This window comes from Lingula anatina, chromosome 1, assembly GCF_051362555.1.
Source record: "Lingula anatina isolate TDL-2025a chromosome 1, LinAna3.0, whole genome shotgun sequence".
In the NCBI taxonomy this organism is placed as follows: domain Eukaryota; kingdom Metazoa; phylum Brachiopoda; class Lingulata; order Lingulida; family Lingulidae; genus Lingula; species Lingula anatina.
Genome location: NC_141767.1, coordinates 25,780,278 through 25,801,251, shown reverse-complemented (window position 1 = coordinate 25,801,251; position 20,974 = coordinate 25,780,278). Strand labels below are relative to the sequence as shown.

Genomic DNA, 20,974 nt, shown 5'->3' with positions numbered 1-20,974 from the left:
CCTGAACTGCATTCGAGGTTGTGAACAGGGCCCTCCCAAAACTGTTCAAAAACTCTTTGAGATTGAAGTGGATATCGATTTGGGCCTACTGTCTTAATATCGACAAAATTCATGTATCAGTGTCACACTATCTCTTTAAGAGATAAGAGATAAACAGACAAGAGATAAGGTTTATTTAGCCAATAAATAAATAAAATATGCAATATTAAAAACGAACAGATTTAACAGGTCAAAAATTTTGGGTACATATAATATTATCTTAAGATTTATACAGAGACCGTTCGGTTATTGAAAATTGTGAATTTGTTTTTCCTTTTATCTGGTTCACGGGGTTGATTAAAAAATTTTTAAATTGCAAAGTGGCTGACAAACCAGTGATTTTCTCGCGTTAGGCCACCCTCTAAACAAAACAACCAGGAAATAGGGAAACGATTTTTCTGAAAAGCAGCAATATGTTCAGGCGCTATACCCGCTAATGTGCAAGATAACTTTACTTGTTAGTCAATTTACTTGCAAGTGCTTATATTCAAATTAAAAACGGCTTTAATTTAATAGCTGACCGACTACTAGTAGTTAAAGCTGCGTTTAAAAACTGCATTGCTCACATTTGATAGCTATGTTCCCGATGCTCCTGTGATCGGAATTGTGATTCTGTTTATTCACACAACATAGACTCGAACTGAACACAATACTTATATAATTAATATTTTTATTCCGTTGCAACACGTAGGAAATGGCCTACATTTACATTGACATGCATCTACCTGTAGTACATCGCATGGACATCCACTCTTTCAACCACAAAATTAAATTGTGACGGCTACAATGGACTCAAATAAGAATTATAAATTACTCAATATTGAAGTGTTTAACAAAGCCCGATTACCACAAGATAGAGCTATTTCAGATTGGTTGTAACTATTGGAATTGCTACGGTATATGACATAACAGTACATTTTTTTTATTCTAAAAGTTTCTTGAATCTCGGTGTCTTCAATATGGTTGTTTCCAATGCTGCAATTCTACACAGGACACTGCCTCCAAATTTAGCTGAATTTCAAGGGCGTTCATCCGGGGATACAGCTTCGTCCAGCGTAGAGTAATTTTGAGCCTGGGTAACGTACTGAATCGGACACTTATCTTTCATGATCAGCGCCTGGAAAAGGATTCAAAATTCCTTTCTAATAAATCAATTAACATACATGTATATTTACGCAGATACCAAGAAGCGCTGTTTAAGAGAGTGCATTATCCCAATAATGCTTGCCTATTACATTGAAGAGTATTGCTTTTAAGCAATAAAAATAAACTAAATTTCACCAAGTCAATACCATAATAAGGCAATGCTGACAGGTGTTCCGCGGACACCTGAGAATATCTTGATGTATGTTTTACATGGAAAGTTTTCTACTCCTTGTATCCCCTTCATCATGGAAATGCTTGTGGCAAATTGACAAATAAATATCTCATGGTGGCAATATTCTTTCTAAAACATTTTAATATACAGTAAAATATACAGTACATACCAGCGTCTCCTCGCGCACTTGCGCCTGGCGTAAGAAGCACACCAGGGGAGAGTAGAGGAACACTACTATAGCCATACCCCACAGCATCCTTGAAAGAAACGGTAGTATTCGTGGAATTGGCAAATTTTTACTCAAAAACTGCACCATATGAAGAAAAACTGTCAAGGCTTTTAAAGTGTATCATAGAACACTCTGACAATTGCATGAGTATTATCCGAGGTGCACTGATCCTGAGCAACGTTGCCTAAGAGAGGATTTTTGTTTTACGTTGCCTATAAGATAAATGGGAAACTTTCCTATAAGATAAATACTGGTCATAAAGAAAGACGAGTTCCAAATCCTCCTAACGAACAGATTCAGTGCACTATAGCTAGAAGGCGAAGATGGAGTAGATGAAATGAACGATAGAATAACGACCACCATCCTAGAATGTGCATCAGAAGTCGCACCGGCCAGTAAAATGAAGGACTCACAGCTCTCAACAGAAACGAGGATTCTCATGAAGAAAAGACGGATGATGAAGAAAACGGAGGTAAACAACAACAGGGACATCAGAAACAACATCGAATATGCAGAACTGGATAAGACCATCAAGAAGAAGGCAAGGGAAGACATCAGGAAGCAGAACATGAAGAAGATAGCAGAGACCATCGAAAATGGAAAGAGCATGAAAAGAGCAAAGAGATCCTTTCAACTAGGGCAGGATAGAATGCTGACTCTTCTAGACAAAGATGAAAATGAGCTCACCACACAAGACCAGATATTAGAACGAGTAGAAGAATTCTATGGAGAGTTGTATGACAGCAACAAGGGAATAGAAATCTCAACAAAGGCATGCGATCTACCAGACATAACAGCTTGGGAAGTAGAGTCAGCAGTCCAGAAAATGAAGAACGGAAAGGCTGCAGGTAATGACAACATCAAAGCAGAAATGGTAAAAGCAGGAGGAGATATCCTATCTCAGGAATTAGCCAGGCTCTTCACAAAGTGCTTACATCTGAAGGAAATTCCTGTAGCATGGAAGAACGCCAACATGATCATAATGTTCAAAAAGGGCAATAGGAAAGACATCAAGAATTACACACCCATCTGCCTACTTTCTAATTTGTACAAGATTTACACCAAGATATTGACCGAAAGGCTAACAAGACAACTAGATGAAGCGCAGCCAAAGGAACAAGCAGGTTTCAGAGGCCAGTACACCACTACTGATCATATGCACACTGTCAACCAGCTCAAAGAGAAATGTCTCGAGTATAACATTCCACTATGTGTAGCATTCGTTGATTATGAAAAAGCCTTCGACTCAGTAGAAACCCAGTATATACTGGCATCCCTGCAAGATCTAGGGATCGAAGATGGATACGTAGACGTCCTCAGAGACATATACACCGATAGCTCTGTAACAGTCAAACTACACAAGACCACCAATAAGATCAGGATCAAGAAAGGTGTACGCCAAGGAGATACAATCTCTCCTAAACTGTTCACAGCAGCATTGGAACGTATATTCAGGGATCTAGACTGGCAGGACAAGGGCATAAACATAGACGGTACCAGGCTCAATCACCTTAGGTTTGCAGACGACATCATAATAGTAGCAGATGATGCAAAAGACCTCGAAGAAATGCTACAGGCGTTAGCAGATGAAAGCGCAAAAAGTGGGCTAAAGATGAACACCAGCAAGACAAAGGTGATGTTTGGACCACTAACCACCCCTTGCACAGTGAAGGTCAACACCAAAGAGATAGAAGCAGTAGAAGAGTATATATACCTTGGGCAACGGTTCAGCCTTAGTGATCGAACACTGGAGAAAGAAATCCAACGAAGGATAAAAGCAGGATGGGCAGCATATGGGAAACACAATGACATCTTCAAGAGCAACCTTCCTACCTGCCTGAAAAAGAAAGTGTTCAATGCTTGTGTGCTGCCGGCAATCACCTATGGTTCAGAGACCTGGGCACTGAATGCCTCCATGGAACACAAGCTACAAGTAGCTCAGAGAAAGATGGAAAGAATTATGTTAAACATCAATCCAAGAGAGCGGAAAACGAATGTATGGTTACGTGAACAGACCAAAGTTAAGGACGTACTGCTCACAGTTAAAGAAACGAAATGGAGGTGGGCAGGACATGTCAAAAGAATGAAGGACAATAGGTGGACAATCAGGCTTACAGAATGGACCCCAAGGTATGGACAAAGAAAAAGAGGAAGGCCGGTCAAACGATGGAGGGATGAATTAGATGACTACTGGAAGTCTTGGAAGAAGAAACCTTGGCCAAACTGGAAATCTGAGGCTCAGGATAGGAAACAATGGAAAAAGCATGCTGAGGCCTTTGTCCAACAGTGGAACACTATAGGCTCTAAATGATGATGATGATGATGATGATAATAAGATAAATTCTTTAATAGTGTGCTTACCAAGGGAAACCCATCAGTTTTACTATTGTTCCACACATCGAGGGCCCTGAAACGCACAAACGAGGAAGAGCATTTAGTTCAGTATGCCAGAAAAACTCATAATAAGAGTACTTGTTGAATGAAATGTTACCTTAACTCGTTGCAAATTAATAATAATAATAATAATAGATAAAAAATAAAAATGAATAAAGTACCAAAAGCGTATCCAACACAAAATGCCACGTCGGCGATAGCATACACACTGCCGTACACAGAGGTATGGCGAGTGTCAACCAAATATCCCATGTGTGGCATCATGGACGAATCCACCATACCTGAGATAAGAGAGAAAATATATTGGCACGTTTTTATGTACTCAACTAAGAGAACTAGCTTTTTTAAAATTATAGCGAGATTCGTAACTGTCATTAATTACACGACTTATGTCTCATTTTAAACATTTAAATTTCAATTAAAAATTGAGATCACGCTCAGGTAAATAAAAATCTGGAAAATGAGTTTGTAAACATTGTTTTGAATAAATGAATAAGGTGAATTTCAGTTAAACATTAAGGGAAAAATCGAACTCTGTTTCATGGAATATTATGCGCCAATAATTCGTATCCTTTCCCTCAACATTTTCTCGTGTAGCTTCTTTGGTGAAGTTTTAAAAAGTTTTTAAACATCAAACAGACGGCACGTTAATATGATTGCAATATCATTTTTATTAAAATTGACCAGCATAGCAGAAGCTGGAAAGCTGGAAAGTACATACTCACCAATTGAAAAGCCAAGTCCAGCCATTGGCGGTATCAGTGCAGCAGGAGTTGCGCAAATAGGAATCTGAAAGAAAACATGCTCATAAGCTGAACGCTTATCCACTTTTAAAGTAATGAATTCCCGCACAATGTGCTAACACAGTCCAAGCAGCCTAAACATGCAAAGCAACATCCAAATACAATGATTTTTTTAGCATCAAGAATACTTACAAGTATAATTTTGGTTGGTTGTTAGTGGAGTCGTTTCTATATGGTGTTTGTTTTGTTAGTTTACTATCTAACATTGTTCAATTTGTTGTGATAATAAATCATGTTCGTGCTTACCTTCTTGCTGAAGATGACATTGTGCTCGATCATATTTTAAACATATTTGCCGTTAATCTTTAATCTGCCGGAAATCTTTTGTCAATATCATGTACCAGATGAACAAAACTGTTCAATTAATTTTTTTTCTTGACTTGCCTCAATTTTAAGTGGATTTTTTTTTCAATTTTTTAATTGATAAAACATGATAAAATTTGCAATTTGTTTATTCCTTTCATAGACAGGATAGCTGGAAGCAAAGAAAAGGCATCTATACTTGAACATTAAACATTTGTGCGATTGGTCAGTAAATTCCTTCACCACATAATTACTTTGATGCAAAAGTATCTGAACACTGAATCCTAGTTACCCTCTCCATAGATACTGCCCATCCTACCGGAAAATGAAATACTTATCTACAAATACAAGTGATGTTACTCCCATCTACATTCTTACAGTCCATACTAATAATTCATTAAAATACGACCAAATTCGCCCATGCAATTGTCTGATAACGGGCGGTACGCTTCAATAAATATATCTAGTTTAAGGTATTGGATCGCCCTTAAATTAAGCTATGCCAGATGTTAATAATCGTTGTAGGATTCCATGGTTTCTGGCTCATCATCCGAATTATCCGCACTCTTTTGGTTTTGGGCGTAGGTCACATACTGGACCGGGCATTTGTCGTTCATGATAAGTGCCTGGAAAAATGAAATTCACTTCTTTAAAAATAGTTCTAACTGGTTTTTAAAGTATCGTGATGTCGACACATGCAATTTCAATTTGCAATGCATTACTTGAATTGAAAAGAGTACTTTAAATGATATTCACAAAATATACACTTAGTATAATATTAAGAACTGCATGTATAATGCATGTATAATGTAGAGCACAAGTGTATGTTTAGGATGTGCACTTAGTGTATGCAGTTTGATAAGCCTGGTATCTAGTGTGTACGTGCATGGTCCTGTGCATTCTCACAAGCGATGATAATGGTTCCTACCATCTTCTCCTCTTTGACAGCGGGTGGGTTGCGCAGGAAATACATCAGCGGCGCGAACAGGAATACAGTTATGGCCATCCCCCAAAGCATCCTACAAAGATAACAAACCTGTTCATCATATTCACTAGTACGTGGAATGTATTCTGCCGTTCGTGCCGTTTAGAATTAAAAACTAATTAGTGGATGAATAAATACGACCACCTTGCGTCTCCCAATCTATAAATTGCCTTATAAACTTAATTTGATAACATCTTGCCATCAAAAGGCGTGCCTCAGAATTTTGCCTGAAAAAAGTCAATTTTACGTTGCTGGTTTCAAAAGAAATGTGAAAAAAAGTGAAACTTGCCATGAAAATCCAACTGCTTTCACTATCGTTCCACTCAAAGACGGCCCTATAAAATAAATACAATTATCAAACAGAGACTAAAGGTTCATTTCCAAATGGAACTGTCGTTCCACGTAGATCTATCCAACTCAGTGGGGACTCTCGCTGAATGCAATCAGATTAACACGCCTCCTCCTGGCGTTGAATAGAATACAGAAAAGCTTGTGATCATACGAGTACGTTGGAAATAAAAGAAGGCGTGTTAATCTGCTAAGCTGAATTGCATTTAGCGAGAGTCCTCGCGGAGTTGGATCGATCTACGATCTACAATAGTTTTGTGTGGAATGAATTTCAACACGAGAGCAATAACAATTGACAGTTCCCTTAAATTATATATATATATATATATATATATATATATATATATATAAAGACGATGAATCAATATTTTACCCATTTTTTCGTAAAGTTCTGTACGTACCAACAGCAAACCCCAGACAAAATGCCACGTCTGCTATGGCATACACGCTGCCGTAAACCGACGTATGGCGCAGGTCCACCAAATAACCCATGTGAGGCATCATAGCAGAATCCACCATTCCTGGAATAAAAAATGATTTTCATGCCTTTGATCCTAGCTAGAGGTTTTATTCCTGACCGCAAATGTGTGCGATACATTTTTCAATACATTTAACAAGGAGTCCAATTTTCCTATGACAAAGATTGTATTAGTAATGTCGATCAACGTTTTTTTTACAGAATTTAAGACTGAGTTGACAGGTCGTTGGTAGATTTATTTGAAAAACACATTTTAGTTACAATAAAAGAGGTATACATACCATAGCATACCCTTTCGACTTATATTTTGGCATACAAACTAATAACTGCAATAACTGCGTTTATGTAACATGAATGCATGCATTGATAATGTAACATGAAGGTATTGATAAAACAACCAGTTTAATTGAAATGCCATTAAACAAAAAAGAAGCTAACGGTTTCACTTAGAAAGACCAAAGAAAGAAGAAAAGAATAACTGATAAAAGGAGCTGAAATCTATGAAACTAGAGAACGCGATACTTACCGATAGAGAAGCCTAAACCTGCCATCGAAGGAACAAGTACATTCGGATTACGGCAAAATGGAATCTGCAAAATTTGCCTGGATTTTGAATTCACCGCTTTGTCAGGTAAATAAGGCAATGAGAGCACCGAGAAAGGGCGATAAGAAGTTTAGTACTGTAGACTACTTCAGCAGCGACTGTCAAATTGTGCTTTAGGTCAGCACTTGACCATTCCGTTATTGAGATAAGTGTGGACCAAAACTTTTTGCCTGAAATGTATTAGCTTGATCAACTGATTTTAAATTAAGAATAGTGATTCTGACAGTGCTCTTGAAGGTTAACAACAAGGCAACAACATACAATTTCCTACAACAGAGTCTACAAACAATAAGGAACACGGATACATTGATATATAAACAGTGCATCAAGCATGCCTACAGTCACTTACCGATAGCAAACCCAAGCCCAAAATTTGGCGCAATGAGGTGAAATATATTCTTGGAAAAAGGGATCTGCAATGACACAATGACATCACTGACGTTCACAACGTTCATTGGTAGAGTGCAATTGAATCGTTATAATAAGCGTGACAAGGGAAGTGACATAAATTTTTTTTTCGTGTAAGATAAGTAATGTATCACTGTGGAGGGTGCATCACGATGCTGTTCACAAAGTGTGTTAGCTTGACAACACAAAATGTGTCACGAACTGAACAACACGGCACACCGAAATAATACGTTACTTTAATCGTATTAATGAAGGAGACATTAATGAAGGAATTAAAGAAACTATTCTTAAAATTTGGGAGGGTGCAAAATCTTGATAGATTACAGCACTATATGTTGATAAACAATTAAAATTGTAAAAACTTATTGTTCAAAGAACAACTTGCCTGCTTTTGTGAAGAAAACTATAGTTTTTTTAAAATTATTCGGATATCTTTTATGAGTAACCCATCTTTTTAGATTTCTGTTTACGTATAACTGGTCATACAAACCACCAAGATAACCTACCGCTACGAGGCAACAGCCGATAATAATCATACCAATCAACGAACTAAGCCATCTGAAGAAGAAAAACGATCCGTTAAAAAATAAATATATATTGAGGTCTGAATGCATGCTCCTGAGAGACAGTTTGACAAAATAAACGATTTGATACTGGGACAATTATAGACAATATGTATTGAAAACTTCACCTTCCGATCTTGTTAGCTAGCGGTCCAAACGTATTTGTTCCTATCATGTATGATATGCTGGCTGGGAGGAAAGCTGTGCCTGCAATAGATATAACGCCATTTGCAAATACGGGTATCTCCATTTGCACTTACGGGTATCATATCAATATCAATTATTAAGACACGTATTTTGTTTTGATGCGCTAGATATTATTTCGACAGTAGATTTTCAATCTCGACATCTGGGACACTGGGTACTGAACAACATTCAGCAAGAAAGTAATCACCTTGCTGCCATTCCGGTGCATTCATTGTATCCAGCATCCATATTGGAAGTGAAGGCTCTAGCATGGCAATGCCCATGTTAGCAAAGGTAATGGCCCCTAAAACAGTGCAAAACGGACTCAGAAGTAAGATTAAATTATAGATATCGGTATGAACGTAACGAGGACGCACTTTGTCAAGAGTGATATCATTTGACACGGTAATGTTTATATATATAAAATGAGAATAATTATACAACAATAATGATGATAATAATAATAGTTGAAGTAAATTCTACCTGCGGCAAGAAGAATGTAAGGATCTGTCAAGAGATTTTTCAGGGAAGCTCCTTCTTGACACTCCGGAGTTACTCGGGGTTTTAGGACGATAAGCTGTAATACTGAAAGGCAAAATATACAATTAAACGTGCAACATGCACAAATATTCTTTAATATGTTAATATTTAGAATTAATATGGGTATGGGGTTAATGTGTACGGTCGCTTAAAATGGGAATACAGTGAGTACATACTCAGAAAAAAATTAAAGTATAGTAAATGATAATTGTATCCAGTTTTTATCGTGTTAATCTGAATTCTTACTGTAGTCTTAATGGTGTGCGTTAACTTACATCCATCAAATAAAGCCAATGCCGCTAATATAAGGAAAGGCGCTTCCTTGCCTGCAAATTGGTACATCACACCACCGAACGGAGGACCAACTAAAATTTGATAAATACCACATTTTACTATGTTTCTGTAAATGTTGCTACCTCAAAACAAGGCCGTAGGATTTTAACCTAAAATACTTTTTTTCATAATTTCTCGTGTTTATGCAGTTATCTAAAATGTTAGATACCTTTTAATAAAGATATTATTATCCCGATAAAAATTGTATTTTTGTGAGAAGTACAAATATACATGTAAGCGTTATCTTATAATTAGCCTAGTGAAAAGTGAACGTTAAAACATATCTAAAGCGAACTTCGATCGGACAAGAGTGTCGGTCGGTAAGTTCAAGAAAAAATGTCATGACGTAAGAAAAATTCGATATTTGTGTTATTTTGAGTCAAAATCCAATAAACCTTGAAGTGTATGTCCTCCAATTTGATGGATATTTAACGAAAATGTGGCATTCATGCAAACTCATCATAAAAAACGTGTACATTGTTACTGAATACGATAAATATTTTTGCTTTAGCCTGTATCCTTCTGTCTTTCACTTTTTAGTAACGATAAAGTTTTTGTTCAATCTCCCGGAGCTTCCTGTGCTAAGAACTCACTAAGAACCCCTAAAGCTAGTCCACTTAAAGCAATCCCCATGGCGTGTCCTCGCTCGTTGTCATCAGGGTATACCTCCGCTATCATACCCATGCCTGCAACAAAGAATACCCCAACATGTATACTGTCGTGGTGGACCCAGGCACGTTAGTGCATTGTATAATGAACGGTGTATAGCTTCATCATTGATCATGTTGATAAACTGAACCTAGTTTGAATCACTGTAACCACATTCAAGGCTGAAACCACACAAAACTATTGTTGATCTACTATCCGATTGTTGAGTGCATGAAAAGCCTTTTCATTTAGGTTATTCATCGAATCGATAATTCAGACAGTGAAACTGATTGGATTCTGAACTTGGCTCGTTAGGTAATAATGCAAGAGACACTTCTTACGCTCGAGTATTTGGTACTGTTTTAAAGACCAGTGAACTTGGTAATGAACACTTACCTGACACACTTGAACAGGAAGACCCTACGCCTTGAACTGCCCTCGCCATCAGTAAGAGCCAAAAACTCTCCGCGAAGGCAAAAACTGCAATGTTATTTCATTAATTATAGTAAGCTACTTTATCTCTTCAATTAAAACAACTACAATATCCAACTCTTTACTTTACAATGATCCCAAAACGCAAATGACAACAGGAATTCAAACTACTAGTTAAACACTTCAAATGGAATTAAAAAATATATATAAATTTTCCGTCTTATTCTCCAATGGCAAATTAATATTACTCGTGTTTTCAAGTTGCACATTTACATAATATGTGTTAAAATAAGAACGAAAACATACTTATTGTTGAAACAAACATGATGACAAATCCTGTGAACATTGGTATGCTGTAACCGATCCTGAAATTGTAAAAAGAGTAGGAGGAATACAAAAACAAATTAACGTTACAGATAAATCATTCCATCATCTAACCGTCATAGTTATTGCATGATTAAAAATATCCACACAAAATATATCTACATAAACTGAAAGTTAACTTTATGTAAATAGAAATGTTAATTTCTCGAAAATTGCCTCCCATAATTCAACGAAATTGCACTTGATTCTACAAAGTTTTTAGTTTCTTAGATTATAGCATTCTTTCTGACTGCCAGTGCCTATGTTAAATTAATTACACTTCCAGTCAGGATGAGCCAACAATACATATTGTGTTTGAATCATAATAAATTTTGTCTGGACTTGCAATTACTCTGTTTAAAATCCAATGTCACAAAATTGGGGTCTGCCTATCCGAGAGCTCCTTTAATAAAATAATCTTATTTCAGATGTTTAAGAAGATATTTGCTGATATAAAGACATGTTTCATGACAGAAGAGAAACTGAGAGCAGTACACGCAAGTGTATACAAGCTGATCGATTGATCAGCTCTTCTAAGAAAGTCCTACTCGCACCACAGGTAAAATCCCCAAATCACTCCATATAGTGCAAACATTGAGTTTTTGGACTGTGAATTTTGAACTGAACGCCTTAGGGATATATATCACTTCAGCTTTAAGTTAAAACTTATGTGCACGAGAAGAAATATCACAACGTAGTATGTTGCCTATGTTTAAATGTAAAATTATTAAATATCAAAAAGTCCGGTAAGATTTTTATCCACTTGATTTCAATATAGTTTCACGCCGAGTGCACAAGAGCGCATTTGAATTTTGGGTGTTACTACTCACTTCATCTGCATGTACGTGCATGTAAAACTGAAGATGATGACAAAAGGTCCTTCATCAAACTTATGTGTCAGGTGCATTTACCAAACGTAGATCTTCACGTGTTTATTGTTTTATTAACAATATGTTAAATAAGTATTCTGGATTCATATATGTAATAACGTCAACGGAAACTCACCTGTTGGTTAAAGGCCCAATGAATGGGTTCGTAAGTAGTTGTACAACTGCCTTAGAAGCAAACAGTAATCCTACTTTGACACTTTCGTTTACAAGATACAAATGTCGCTTTTTTGCCACTTCCTCTGTAGCATTCATGACCGCCTCAACGTCGATATTGTCCTCCACACTGGTTGCATTTTCCGCCAAAACAGTCATTAAATATCTTATTTCGTAGCACTCATCTGGTAGATTGGCCTTTGGAATATAATGCTTCACTACGTCATCCCAAGTAAAATTAGACCTCGTGGTTGCGTTATGGTCTGTGCACTGTTTCTTATAAAGGACCGTGACATTTTGATAGGTCTCATTGCCTTGTCTGCTAATGTTCAATGAGTGCCTAATAGAAGAAAGGTTCCTTGATGCTGCGACTAAATCTGGATGATCCAAATGGTACAGGAAATTTGGAATAATAGGCACTGAAAGAAATGAAAAATAAAAAAGAATTCTTAGTCATATGGCAGGAATAGGGCCTATCTATCTATTTGTGTATATGCAGTAGAATTTAAATTCAACCAAAATAATATTGCCTGTCTTACACACACAAAAAAGAAGTTTACGGAGTGCTTCGTATGTAAAGGAATATTAACCGTTTGTTATTTCCAGTAAGGCATAGGATTGATCTAAATTATGCTTGGCAAACTGAGGTTATCCCTCACACTAGTGGACTGTGTTATGGTGAACTAAAGATTGGGATAAAAATTCCTCTTAGCGTTTGATCTAAATGGTAATTTTGCTCAAAATACCTAATCTAGCCGCCTATCCTTGAGTCTTTGAGACTTTGCCTTAAAAGATGATATCTGACATTTTAGCTTCACTGCTTGCACAAACACAATTAATCAATAAGCAAAGAATGTAATTGCAGTCTTTATTGCTACGGCATACAATCCCAGAATGAACCCTAATGGATGTTATTATTCCAGCGCTGATTTTAATACGCAAAACCATATTGTATTGACTAGTTGCTAGAAGAAATTCCAACCAGTGAGACGAGATATAGGATATCTAGTTTCTCTGGAAAGGATAGCGATGTTTTTAGTTTGGAGAATTATTTTTAAAATTTGCGTAAAATCCAATAGCTTCACACCCTGCAGGGGTGTCAGAGACATTTTGGGTGTAGATATCCCCCTTTTTTTGGAAGTCGTTCCTCTGATAAAGGACATCTATAAAAATTTTAAGGATTTCGCTGAACTTTCGGTTCTGTGTGAGCGGATTGGTAATGACAAAATATGACAGGTGTACGATTATTATAAGATTTATTATATTTCAGAACCTTAAAGGAATCCACTAGAATTTTTTCCGTGCCGCGTTTAAGTATACAGGACTTCCCACATTGTAAACGTGCCTTCAAATTGCACGCAATACCTCGTTTTCATAGATGGCCTGGTATCAAATTCCCATCATGTATTTCCAAGAACAGTGCATGGCAAACTCAAAGAAACTATCTCAATGAAATTAAATGAATAGAACAGCATCTGAACGGGCATTCCACTTAACATGTCAATGGTGAGGCCAATAATAGTTTGGATTGATGGATTAACATTTTGGAGACGGACAAAATTGGTTTTTAGAGGTGTTATAGACCTTTTCTATTATTGATTACAAATGTTATGTATTTGAATTAAACCATTTGTCTTGACTTCGAGGGCAAATACAATACCGAGGGCGGTAGGTAAAACTAATAATGCTAAAAGTGACAGATGAAACTCTCTTGCCAAAGAAACGCTTTTTTGGTAAACTACCTGGTATAAGGTCAAATGTTCATGCACGAATTTTCTGGGATTATTATAAGTATCATCACGGTAAATCGCAACAAAATGTAATGCCTATTAATATCAAAATATAAAGGTGTGAGATTGAATGAGGGGAAAATGAAAATGAAAGAAAACTGGCTCAAACTTGATACTCACCTACTGTTGTCAGCAGCATGTTGTCAAGAAATATGGCTATAAACACCACAACCAGTACAAGGGTTCGTGACTGTCGGCATTTAGCGAAGCAATCCTTTACTGTAAAGTTCCTCAGCTGCTCCTTAATATTTAGCGTCATTTTCCTGACGGCGGTAAAGAAAAGATGCGTCTTATTTTTGGGGAGACTCAAATCAGGCAGTTCTAAGATGCAGTGACAAACCTTCAGTCCTGAAAAGGCAAGACAATAAGGCAGTTATATAATACCCATTCGAGTCGCACTGTAATAAGTATTTTATATAGTGCGATTACACCCATGTTAAATACACAGACCATGCCGTGTGCCTATCGTTATAAGCATTATAAACAAACAGGGTCATAATGCGTCCCGCGAAGTTTCGAAACACTGTCCCTGGTGCATATTGGGATATTCCAGATATTTTACTTTGTATTGATCAATATCGTGGCACTTGCATGTCCATCTCAATTCGCCGCCGATAATCATGTTGCCACAGCCTTCGCCGCCCGCGGTGCTGATGGCGGGTATCACAAGCGGGTTTCTCTGTTGTTTTATTTACAGAGCTTGCGAACTTCCTCAACAATGACCTCTGAAGAACAGAGCTATGTACTGACAAAACAGCCATCAGCAATATTGCCGGTCGTCGATGACTTTGAGTTTCATAGTTTTTAATTTTTTTTTTCAATTTTTAAGCATTTACAAAATAGTTCAGTTTCTTTAATTAGACCATACCTTTTTTCAATCAGATTAGGAAGTATGTTGGTCTATGTTTGTGCTAAACATCTGTCATTCAGATGACAAATCCTGCGCTCAGTAGACCAAATGGGTCAGAAATTAAGTTTTAAGCTTTCTCTACCTCTATCATATAAATTACCCACTATTTCGGCAGGGACAGTATCTTGGTCCTCAACTAAAGAATCCCGCCAAAGGGATCAGAACATATCTTCTTTTTACTCACTCTGATCACCGGAGAAAGTTTTTGCATTATCGCTGTACACTACATTTGATAGTCCTCTTCTCAAGGTAAATCTGAAAGACAGGCGAATTTTTACACCTGACAGAGCATTCACCATCGGCTCCAAATGTATACAGGTTCCTGTGCAGCTCTCACAAACCCACAACGAAAATAAGAACAAAAATTCTGCTGACGAAAATTATGGGAATATACTGGGCCCACATAATCCACGCTGGGGAGGATCTACCCACTCTGCTTTCAAGCAAAACTTAGTAATTAACACTATGTACGGGCTTGCTAATATGACATGCATTCTGATATCGAAGTTATACGGAGTAATTCCCCCCCCCCCCCGTCCCCTGTGAAATCAGTGATGCAGGAACATCTGCATATTATAGCAGATTGTGTTGGAATCTCATGATCACCAACAACTTGGTACAATTAAGTCTACCCATTACTCTGAACAGAATTTTACCATCCAAACAGGGAATTATGTCAAACAACACAGATCCTAATATGAATTGCTATGCACTTTCTTATCAATATGATAATTTTCATATGACGAGCATTGCATTCCACTGTTCCTCGACAGACACCACCACCAGAATACTTCAACACGCCGTACCCGACACTTAGGGTGTATTCCCAGAGATTTAGATCGATCCAGGGATTAAGATTTAGATCGACAGTCAGCCGAGCGCGTTCCATAGTTAATTACCCCCTTACAGCTTTCAGTAGGCGGGACAGACGCTTAAGCCGGCTAAGCTGACAGTAATCTAGTGAGACTCCCCACAGGGATAGATCGATCTAAAATCTATGGAAATGGGGTCTTACATATATCATTATTCTAAACTGACAATCTGTTAGATTTAAACATAGCGAGGGAGGACGAGTGAAACTACCTGACTATCATTGGAACACGACTTGACTTTAACATACTAATCAATGAGATTTCACCTAGTACTCTATTTAAGAAAGATTGAGGTATGTCCCTCGCATAAACAAAAACTAAAACTGCACTCATCTTTCAAGAGAATCTGCCACATAGACAATCTTAATATCTTCCTCTTATATGCCACCACGTGCTTACATTCGCCTCTAGCGGCTTCAACACCGAATTTAGCCTAATTGAGAATCCACACAATAAATGCATATATATTGGCCCGCCCAATTTGCACACTGATTGTTTTAATCATTATTTTAGTGAAGAGGGCTTGTGTAAATAAACCCATCCTTGGTAGTTACTGTTACTATCAAGCCCGCCTTCCAAACGGAAATCATATAGGTTTAAAAATCACAAAACGTCACAATTTTGCGTCATTCAATTTCTCAGAAGCTCTTTTTAAATTCATCATTTGTATCTTAAGGAGTGGTACCCAGTGGTAGCACAATTGTTTATCAAAGTATTAAAATGATTTAAAGCGGTTATGTTTTTCAAATGACGTGTCAACTTCAGGAGATATTCATCCTCTCGACTGACGAAGGCAGAGTCAGCAAAATTTACTTAATCAGTATTTTATTATCAGTAAAAAAATCTGCTTACAAATAATTCTGTAAAAAAAAAACTTTGATTGCGTGACTTTAAGTTTGATTACGTTTAACAAACCAGGATACGTTATTGCAAACTGATTTAATGGCTTGTAATATCCAAAGGTTATTGCTTTAATTACAACAGACGAGAAACCAATATCTACGCTATTACAAGGGGATCAATGAGAAAATGAAAGCTTTACGTTTATGGAAACCGAGTGGGCAGGCGCCTGCCGCTGCGTCACGTTCAGCACACTCTACTAAGTGACTTGATTATTGTTCACTTCAACCAGTTATCATAACATCAAGTCAAGAGAAATATGGAAACCAGATGAATGGCGAACATCTTGGCCGATTATTTACTTGAATTACTACTGATTTTTAAAATTTTGGAATCGGATAAAGTAATACATACTTTTTATATACTATTTGTCTTCAATAACAATGTGTATAGATATATTTTCATATAAACAAGATGCTAGTGGCGTATGCGGGTATGCAGTTTCCTTTGAAACTTTTGACTGAAATCGGGGCCAGATATTATAAGTATAAAGTAATATCGGGATTTAGTACACAACATTTAGTTCTTCTTAGTTCATAATAGTTCACAATAATACTTTACAGTGGTATTTTTGCAAATCAGCATCGAAGAACCTTAAAAAAGACCATCTTATTTGTCTATTTTTATCTCAAGTGCACATTATTCATTAGGCACATTGAAAAAATTTTGTCCGTCGAAGACTGAGGTTTTATTCCACTTCACACAGAAATCTTACAACAATAAATGCTCTGAGGCTGATTACTCGTCGATATAAAATGCACTAGACATTTATTATAGCAACAGACGGGCTTAAGACCCGTGCATGGTTTGATCAATACCTCGCAGTGATTAACTTTAGATCTTATACAATTAGAGTGCTATTTATTGAGATCAAATATCTCTAACGTTAATGTTTGCTTTTCTCATAACTCCCAACGCCTGAACCGGATAAAAGTTGGTGAATACATGAAATTTCCTCATTTTTAACCGTGTTTGTTATACCCGGGAAGTTGAAAACTAAACTCTGCCACCGTTTGATTGGTCAAATCTATAGATCGTGAATTGCTGTCTATTTTGAGGCAATTATGAAAACATTGTCCTTGTTTGTGTAGGAGTGTGCTTGTATAGGACATTTAGTGGATATGAAGATGTCTCTTAAGCTGTTCTCGTCATTCTGCGTTTACATTCGCAATGGCTTTTATGCGAAAAAAATTGTACGGGATAGTTATTAATTGCTGTTTTTCAAAGTAAAGCAAGAATGTTAGTCAATACTTTGAGCACATTATGCGAAGCGTCACTGCTTTCCAGACTGTTCTGATGTCACAACTTTTAATTGCTTTCCAAATATTATTTGGAGCCGTCTATTATAGCCATTTATCTAAAAATGCCTCCATAGCGTTTATATGAATTTTTTGGCTAGGTATGTACACAGCAAAGCTAGCTAAAGCAATGATTTTCCAATTCCTATATATCTGCCATTCTCATATCTTTGTGGGCAGTTTAGTTTCACTATCCGCAAAAGGATTCCCCCTTTCCATATCGTCAGTGAGGACATTTCATTAGGTAACTGGCCTAGGTAAAATGTTCTATACAATATAGGTCGTGCTGCGAGATGTTAGCTGCACGTGATGCAATTTGAAATTGGGGACTAATCTTAGTTATTGCGATGTTGGTCTTAAACATTTTTGTCGTGATACCACGATTAACTAACACTACGTACAGCAATGATTTAAAAAATACGAACTACTATGTCGCTTACACAACTACTTTCATCAAATGACCAAATGGCATGAATCAATCATTCATTCAAAGGCGAAATGTTGCATTCTTGTCAAACTTGCGATTCTATTCAAAGCTTAATTACCCTGATACTTAATCCACTTGTGTGCGCTGACAAAGACGAAATGTGTATGTAACAGTTACTGCTGTAATAGCCTAAATAAAAAAGGATCTGATTCACTCAACTTATTTCTGCGAATAATTTCATAAAACCAGAATAGTCACCGTTACTCAAACTTGTGTCAAAAACAATTAACTTGTGATTTCTGGTTGAAGACTTCTCGCTAAAGCTGCATGCAATGGAAATCATCGTTTGGATTTATTACAACATAAATAGTTTGAAGATTCTTCATTCAGATATATGGATATGGAACCAACTTTTCATGCTGCGTCGATCGTGATGGTCTTTGCCTTTCCATTGGTAGTAAAAGTACAAACTCGCTTCAAGCACGCCGTCTTACAACAAGGTGGGCGTCACCATTCGGGTGGATAAAAGTCTTAGAACTGGTTATGGGTAAAAAAAAGTGGCAATCCTTCAAATGAGATTGCATCTTTCAGTTTCATAGACGCAATTTTATCTTCAAGAATCAAACATCATTTGACTTTGTGTACATTTAAAACCCAGTGAATGGTTTGGTGTTTCTCTCCTGATTTCAAACGCGTCAACAGCAAATAGAAAAATGAATAATATCATGAACTTTTTGAGCGCATGGATATCACTTTTTATAAGACAAAACAAAGCCACAACTTACTGTCTTCCGAATCCTTTTGAAGCTATCTCTGGTCTCCGTGGTGAGGTTTAGGCTTGTTAATTTGCTAGAAGTTATCGCTCGTTCGATGTCAGTTCCTGTTCTTAATTAAAGTCGACACCGAACCCAACGACAGCTTAGTGGTCTTTTACCGCTTACGTCTATAACCAATAAGATGTGTTTACTTTAGCCCCGTAAAATTCCCTGCTCCCAGCGAGCGCTGAACACCTCTCGGGATTGCTGTTGTTCGCCAAATGAACCTACAGATCGAAGCTTGCAAAGCTCGAATTCAAAATCTCAAGAACAATTGTCTAATCTGACGTACGCTTAAGATATACGTACCCGTGAGCACATCGCCTACAGAGGGCCTGCAATACGGCATGCAACACCCATTAGTTTCAACGTCACAGCACTACGTCAGAGCAAAACAAATAAAATTGGTGGTTGAATGCATTGCCTCGTCGTTTGTCCACATTTACTCAAAAAATTATGCCAGGGTTTGTCCATTTATTCGAACGAAGACAAGTCTTTTGTGCATTTTGACCGTTCGCTTTTTCTATTGCATTATTTTTTCTATTTAACAATGTAATTTCTTAAATTCAGTTTCAACTTTATTTGTCAAACAGCAGTTTGAGATATATGTGTAATTCCGGCACACGTGAAGAATAGATAGGACAGACGAATTCTGTGTTATATTTTTAGGCACCAAACTAGCATGGCTGAACGTTTTCGAAATTAGAAAGCGGAGATGACGCTAAGACCACCAGCTAAAGGCCTACCCCGACAGCTAGCTAAGATCAATTTTCACAAAAGCTTTTAATTTCCCTTCAATGAAAGAAAAGTATTTCATACAAAAATCGTAAATATTCATGTCGGAAGCCGTTTCCGTGGTGATCAAGCAACGCAGGATCCTAAATCGATTTGGGGGATCAAGAGGCAGAAACGCATTGATTCGTAAGTCAACAAATCAAAATTGCATGCTTCAGTAGATTAATCAAAGAAGGCTGATGGCTTAAAAATAAGTCGGAGAGGAGAGCTTCTCTATTTGTATGAAACGACAAGTGCTATTCTGAAGATGAATAGAAATACATGTAATCAGTTAATAGTTGTCAAGGAGTTTAATATGGAAGATGTCCTTTCAAATGTGCAAACAGAGTGCACATTGTTTTCAGCGTCCTTTCTTAATAATCGAATCGTCACGTTCAGTCGTATACTTACATGTATCTAATCACTACGGGAGTTACATGTACATAAAGACTGTTGCACTGATAGGAAATAACGGGATACGTTGTAGAGTTAGAACAATTTTGACAATTTACTGAATGTATTATGAATCTTTTCTCATAAATGGAACAGATAATGCAAACTTTAGAGTGGGTCCCTATTTATCAATGTGGATGCTATCGTTTTGTAGGCGCTTTCGATGGATATTTTTGTCACGTGCTCTCATTTCGTAGAGGAAATAAAAATCAAATTCATGTTCATGTTACAAATATCAGGGAATTGTATCCGATATAATTCCCTGCATATATCAAAATGAAATACATTAAAACTAATAAAGAAGGCTGGGGTCAATAAATCATTTATGGTCTAACCTGGGAGAAAAGTAGAACTCAAGACACCGCAATACGAATTATTTGAAAATAGACAAAACATGCGAAAGACGAACTTCAAGATATAATATCACTCCGATTTAGGAAATCAAAAACAAGGACCTACGAAAGTTGAAACGCTCACGACCCTCGTATAGACAAATCAGGATTATGTTTGACCGACTTCAGAAGTTCATGCTAATATTCGGGTTTTTAATACTCATCCTGATATAATGCTATTCTGCTTCGATTGATATACATGTTCAACGCTGTTTAAGGGAACCTTCATGCACATAGCGTTACTTACTGAGTAGCTCAAACCTACTTATAAATTCATGAAAATTTTTAACATAAATTTGAGCTATCTCGTCCACCAAGAAGAAGGA

General features: G+C 37.0%; 1 protein-coding gene across 4 annotated transcripts; it reads right to left on the bottom strand.

The window, feature by feature from the left end:
* Nucleotides 1-682: 682 nt before the first annotated feature.
* LOC106174719 (synaptic vesicular amine transporter) lies at nucleotides 683-19,396 on the bottom strand. Of its 4 annotated transcripts, none has more exons than XM_013556391.2 (16): nucleotides 19,000-19,396; nucleotides 13,928-14,155; nucleotides 11,980-12,436; nucleotides 10,918-10,976; nucleotides 10,576-10,659; nucleotides 10,125-10,217; nucleotides 9,474-9,563; nucleotides 9,142-9,243; nucleotides 8,867-8,962; nucleotides 8,601-8,679; nucleotides 8,416-8,467; nucleotides 4,706-4,769; nucleotides 4,142-4,261; nucleotides 3,948-3,993; nucleotides 1,527-1,614; nucleotides 683-1,156 (listed from the first exon to the last, which is right to left on the bottom strand). In XM_013556391.2, exons 2-16 carry the CDS (start codon nucleotides 14,064-14,066, stop codon nucleotides 1,058-1,060), a joined length of 1,668 nt encoding a protein of 555 aa, XP_013411845.2. In that variant the 5' UTR covers nucleotides 14,067-14,155; nucleotides 19,000-19,396; the 3' UTR covers nucleotides 683-1,057. The 4 variants fall into 4 exon arrangements, with proteins under 4 accessions (XP_013411845.2, XP_086856507.1, XP_013411843.2 ...); XM_087000381.1 differs by lacking the exons at nucleotides 683-1,156; nucleotides 1,527-1,614; nucleotides 3,948-3,993; nucleotides 4,142-4,261; nucleotides 4,706-4,769 and adding exons at nucleotides 4,786-5,712; nucleotides 6,015-6,105; nucleotides 6,361-6,406; nucleotides 6,821-6,940; nucleotides 7,424-7,487 and having other exon boundaries at nucleotides 19,000-19,392; XM_013556389.2 differs by lacking the exons at nucleotides 683-1,156; nucleotides 1,527-1,614; nucleotides 3,948-3,993; nucleotides 4,142-4,261; nucleotides 4,706-4,769 and adding exons at nucleotides 4,786-5,712; nucleotides 6,015-6,105; nucleotides 6,361-6,406; nucleotides 6,821-6,940; nucleotides 7,851-7,914 and having other exon boundaries at nucleotides 19,000-19,391.
* Nucleotides 19,397-20,974: the final 1,578 nt, after the last annotated feature.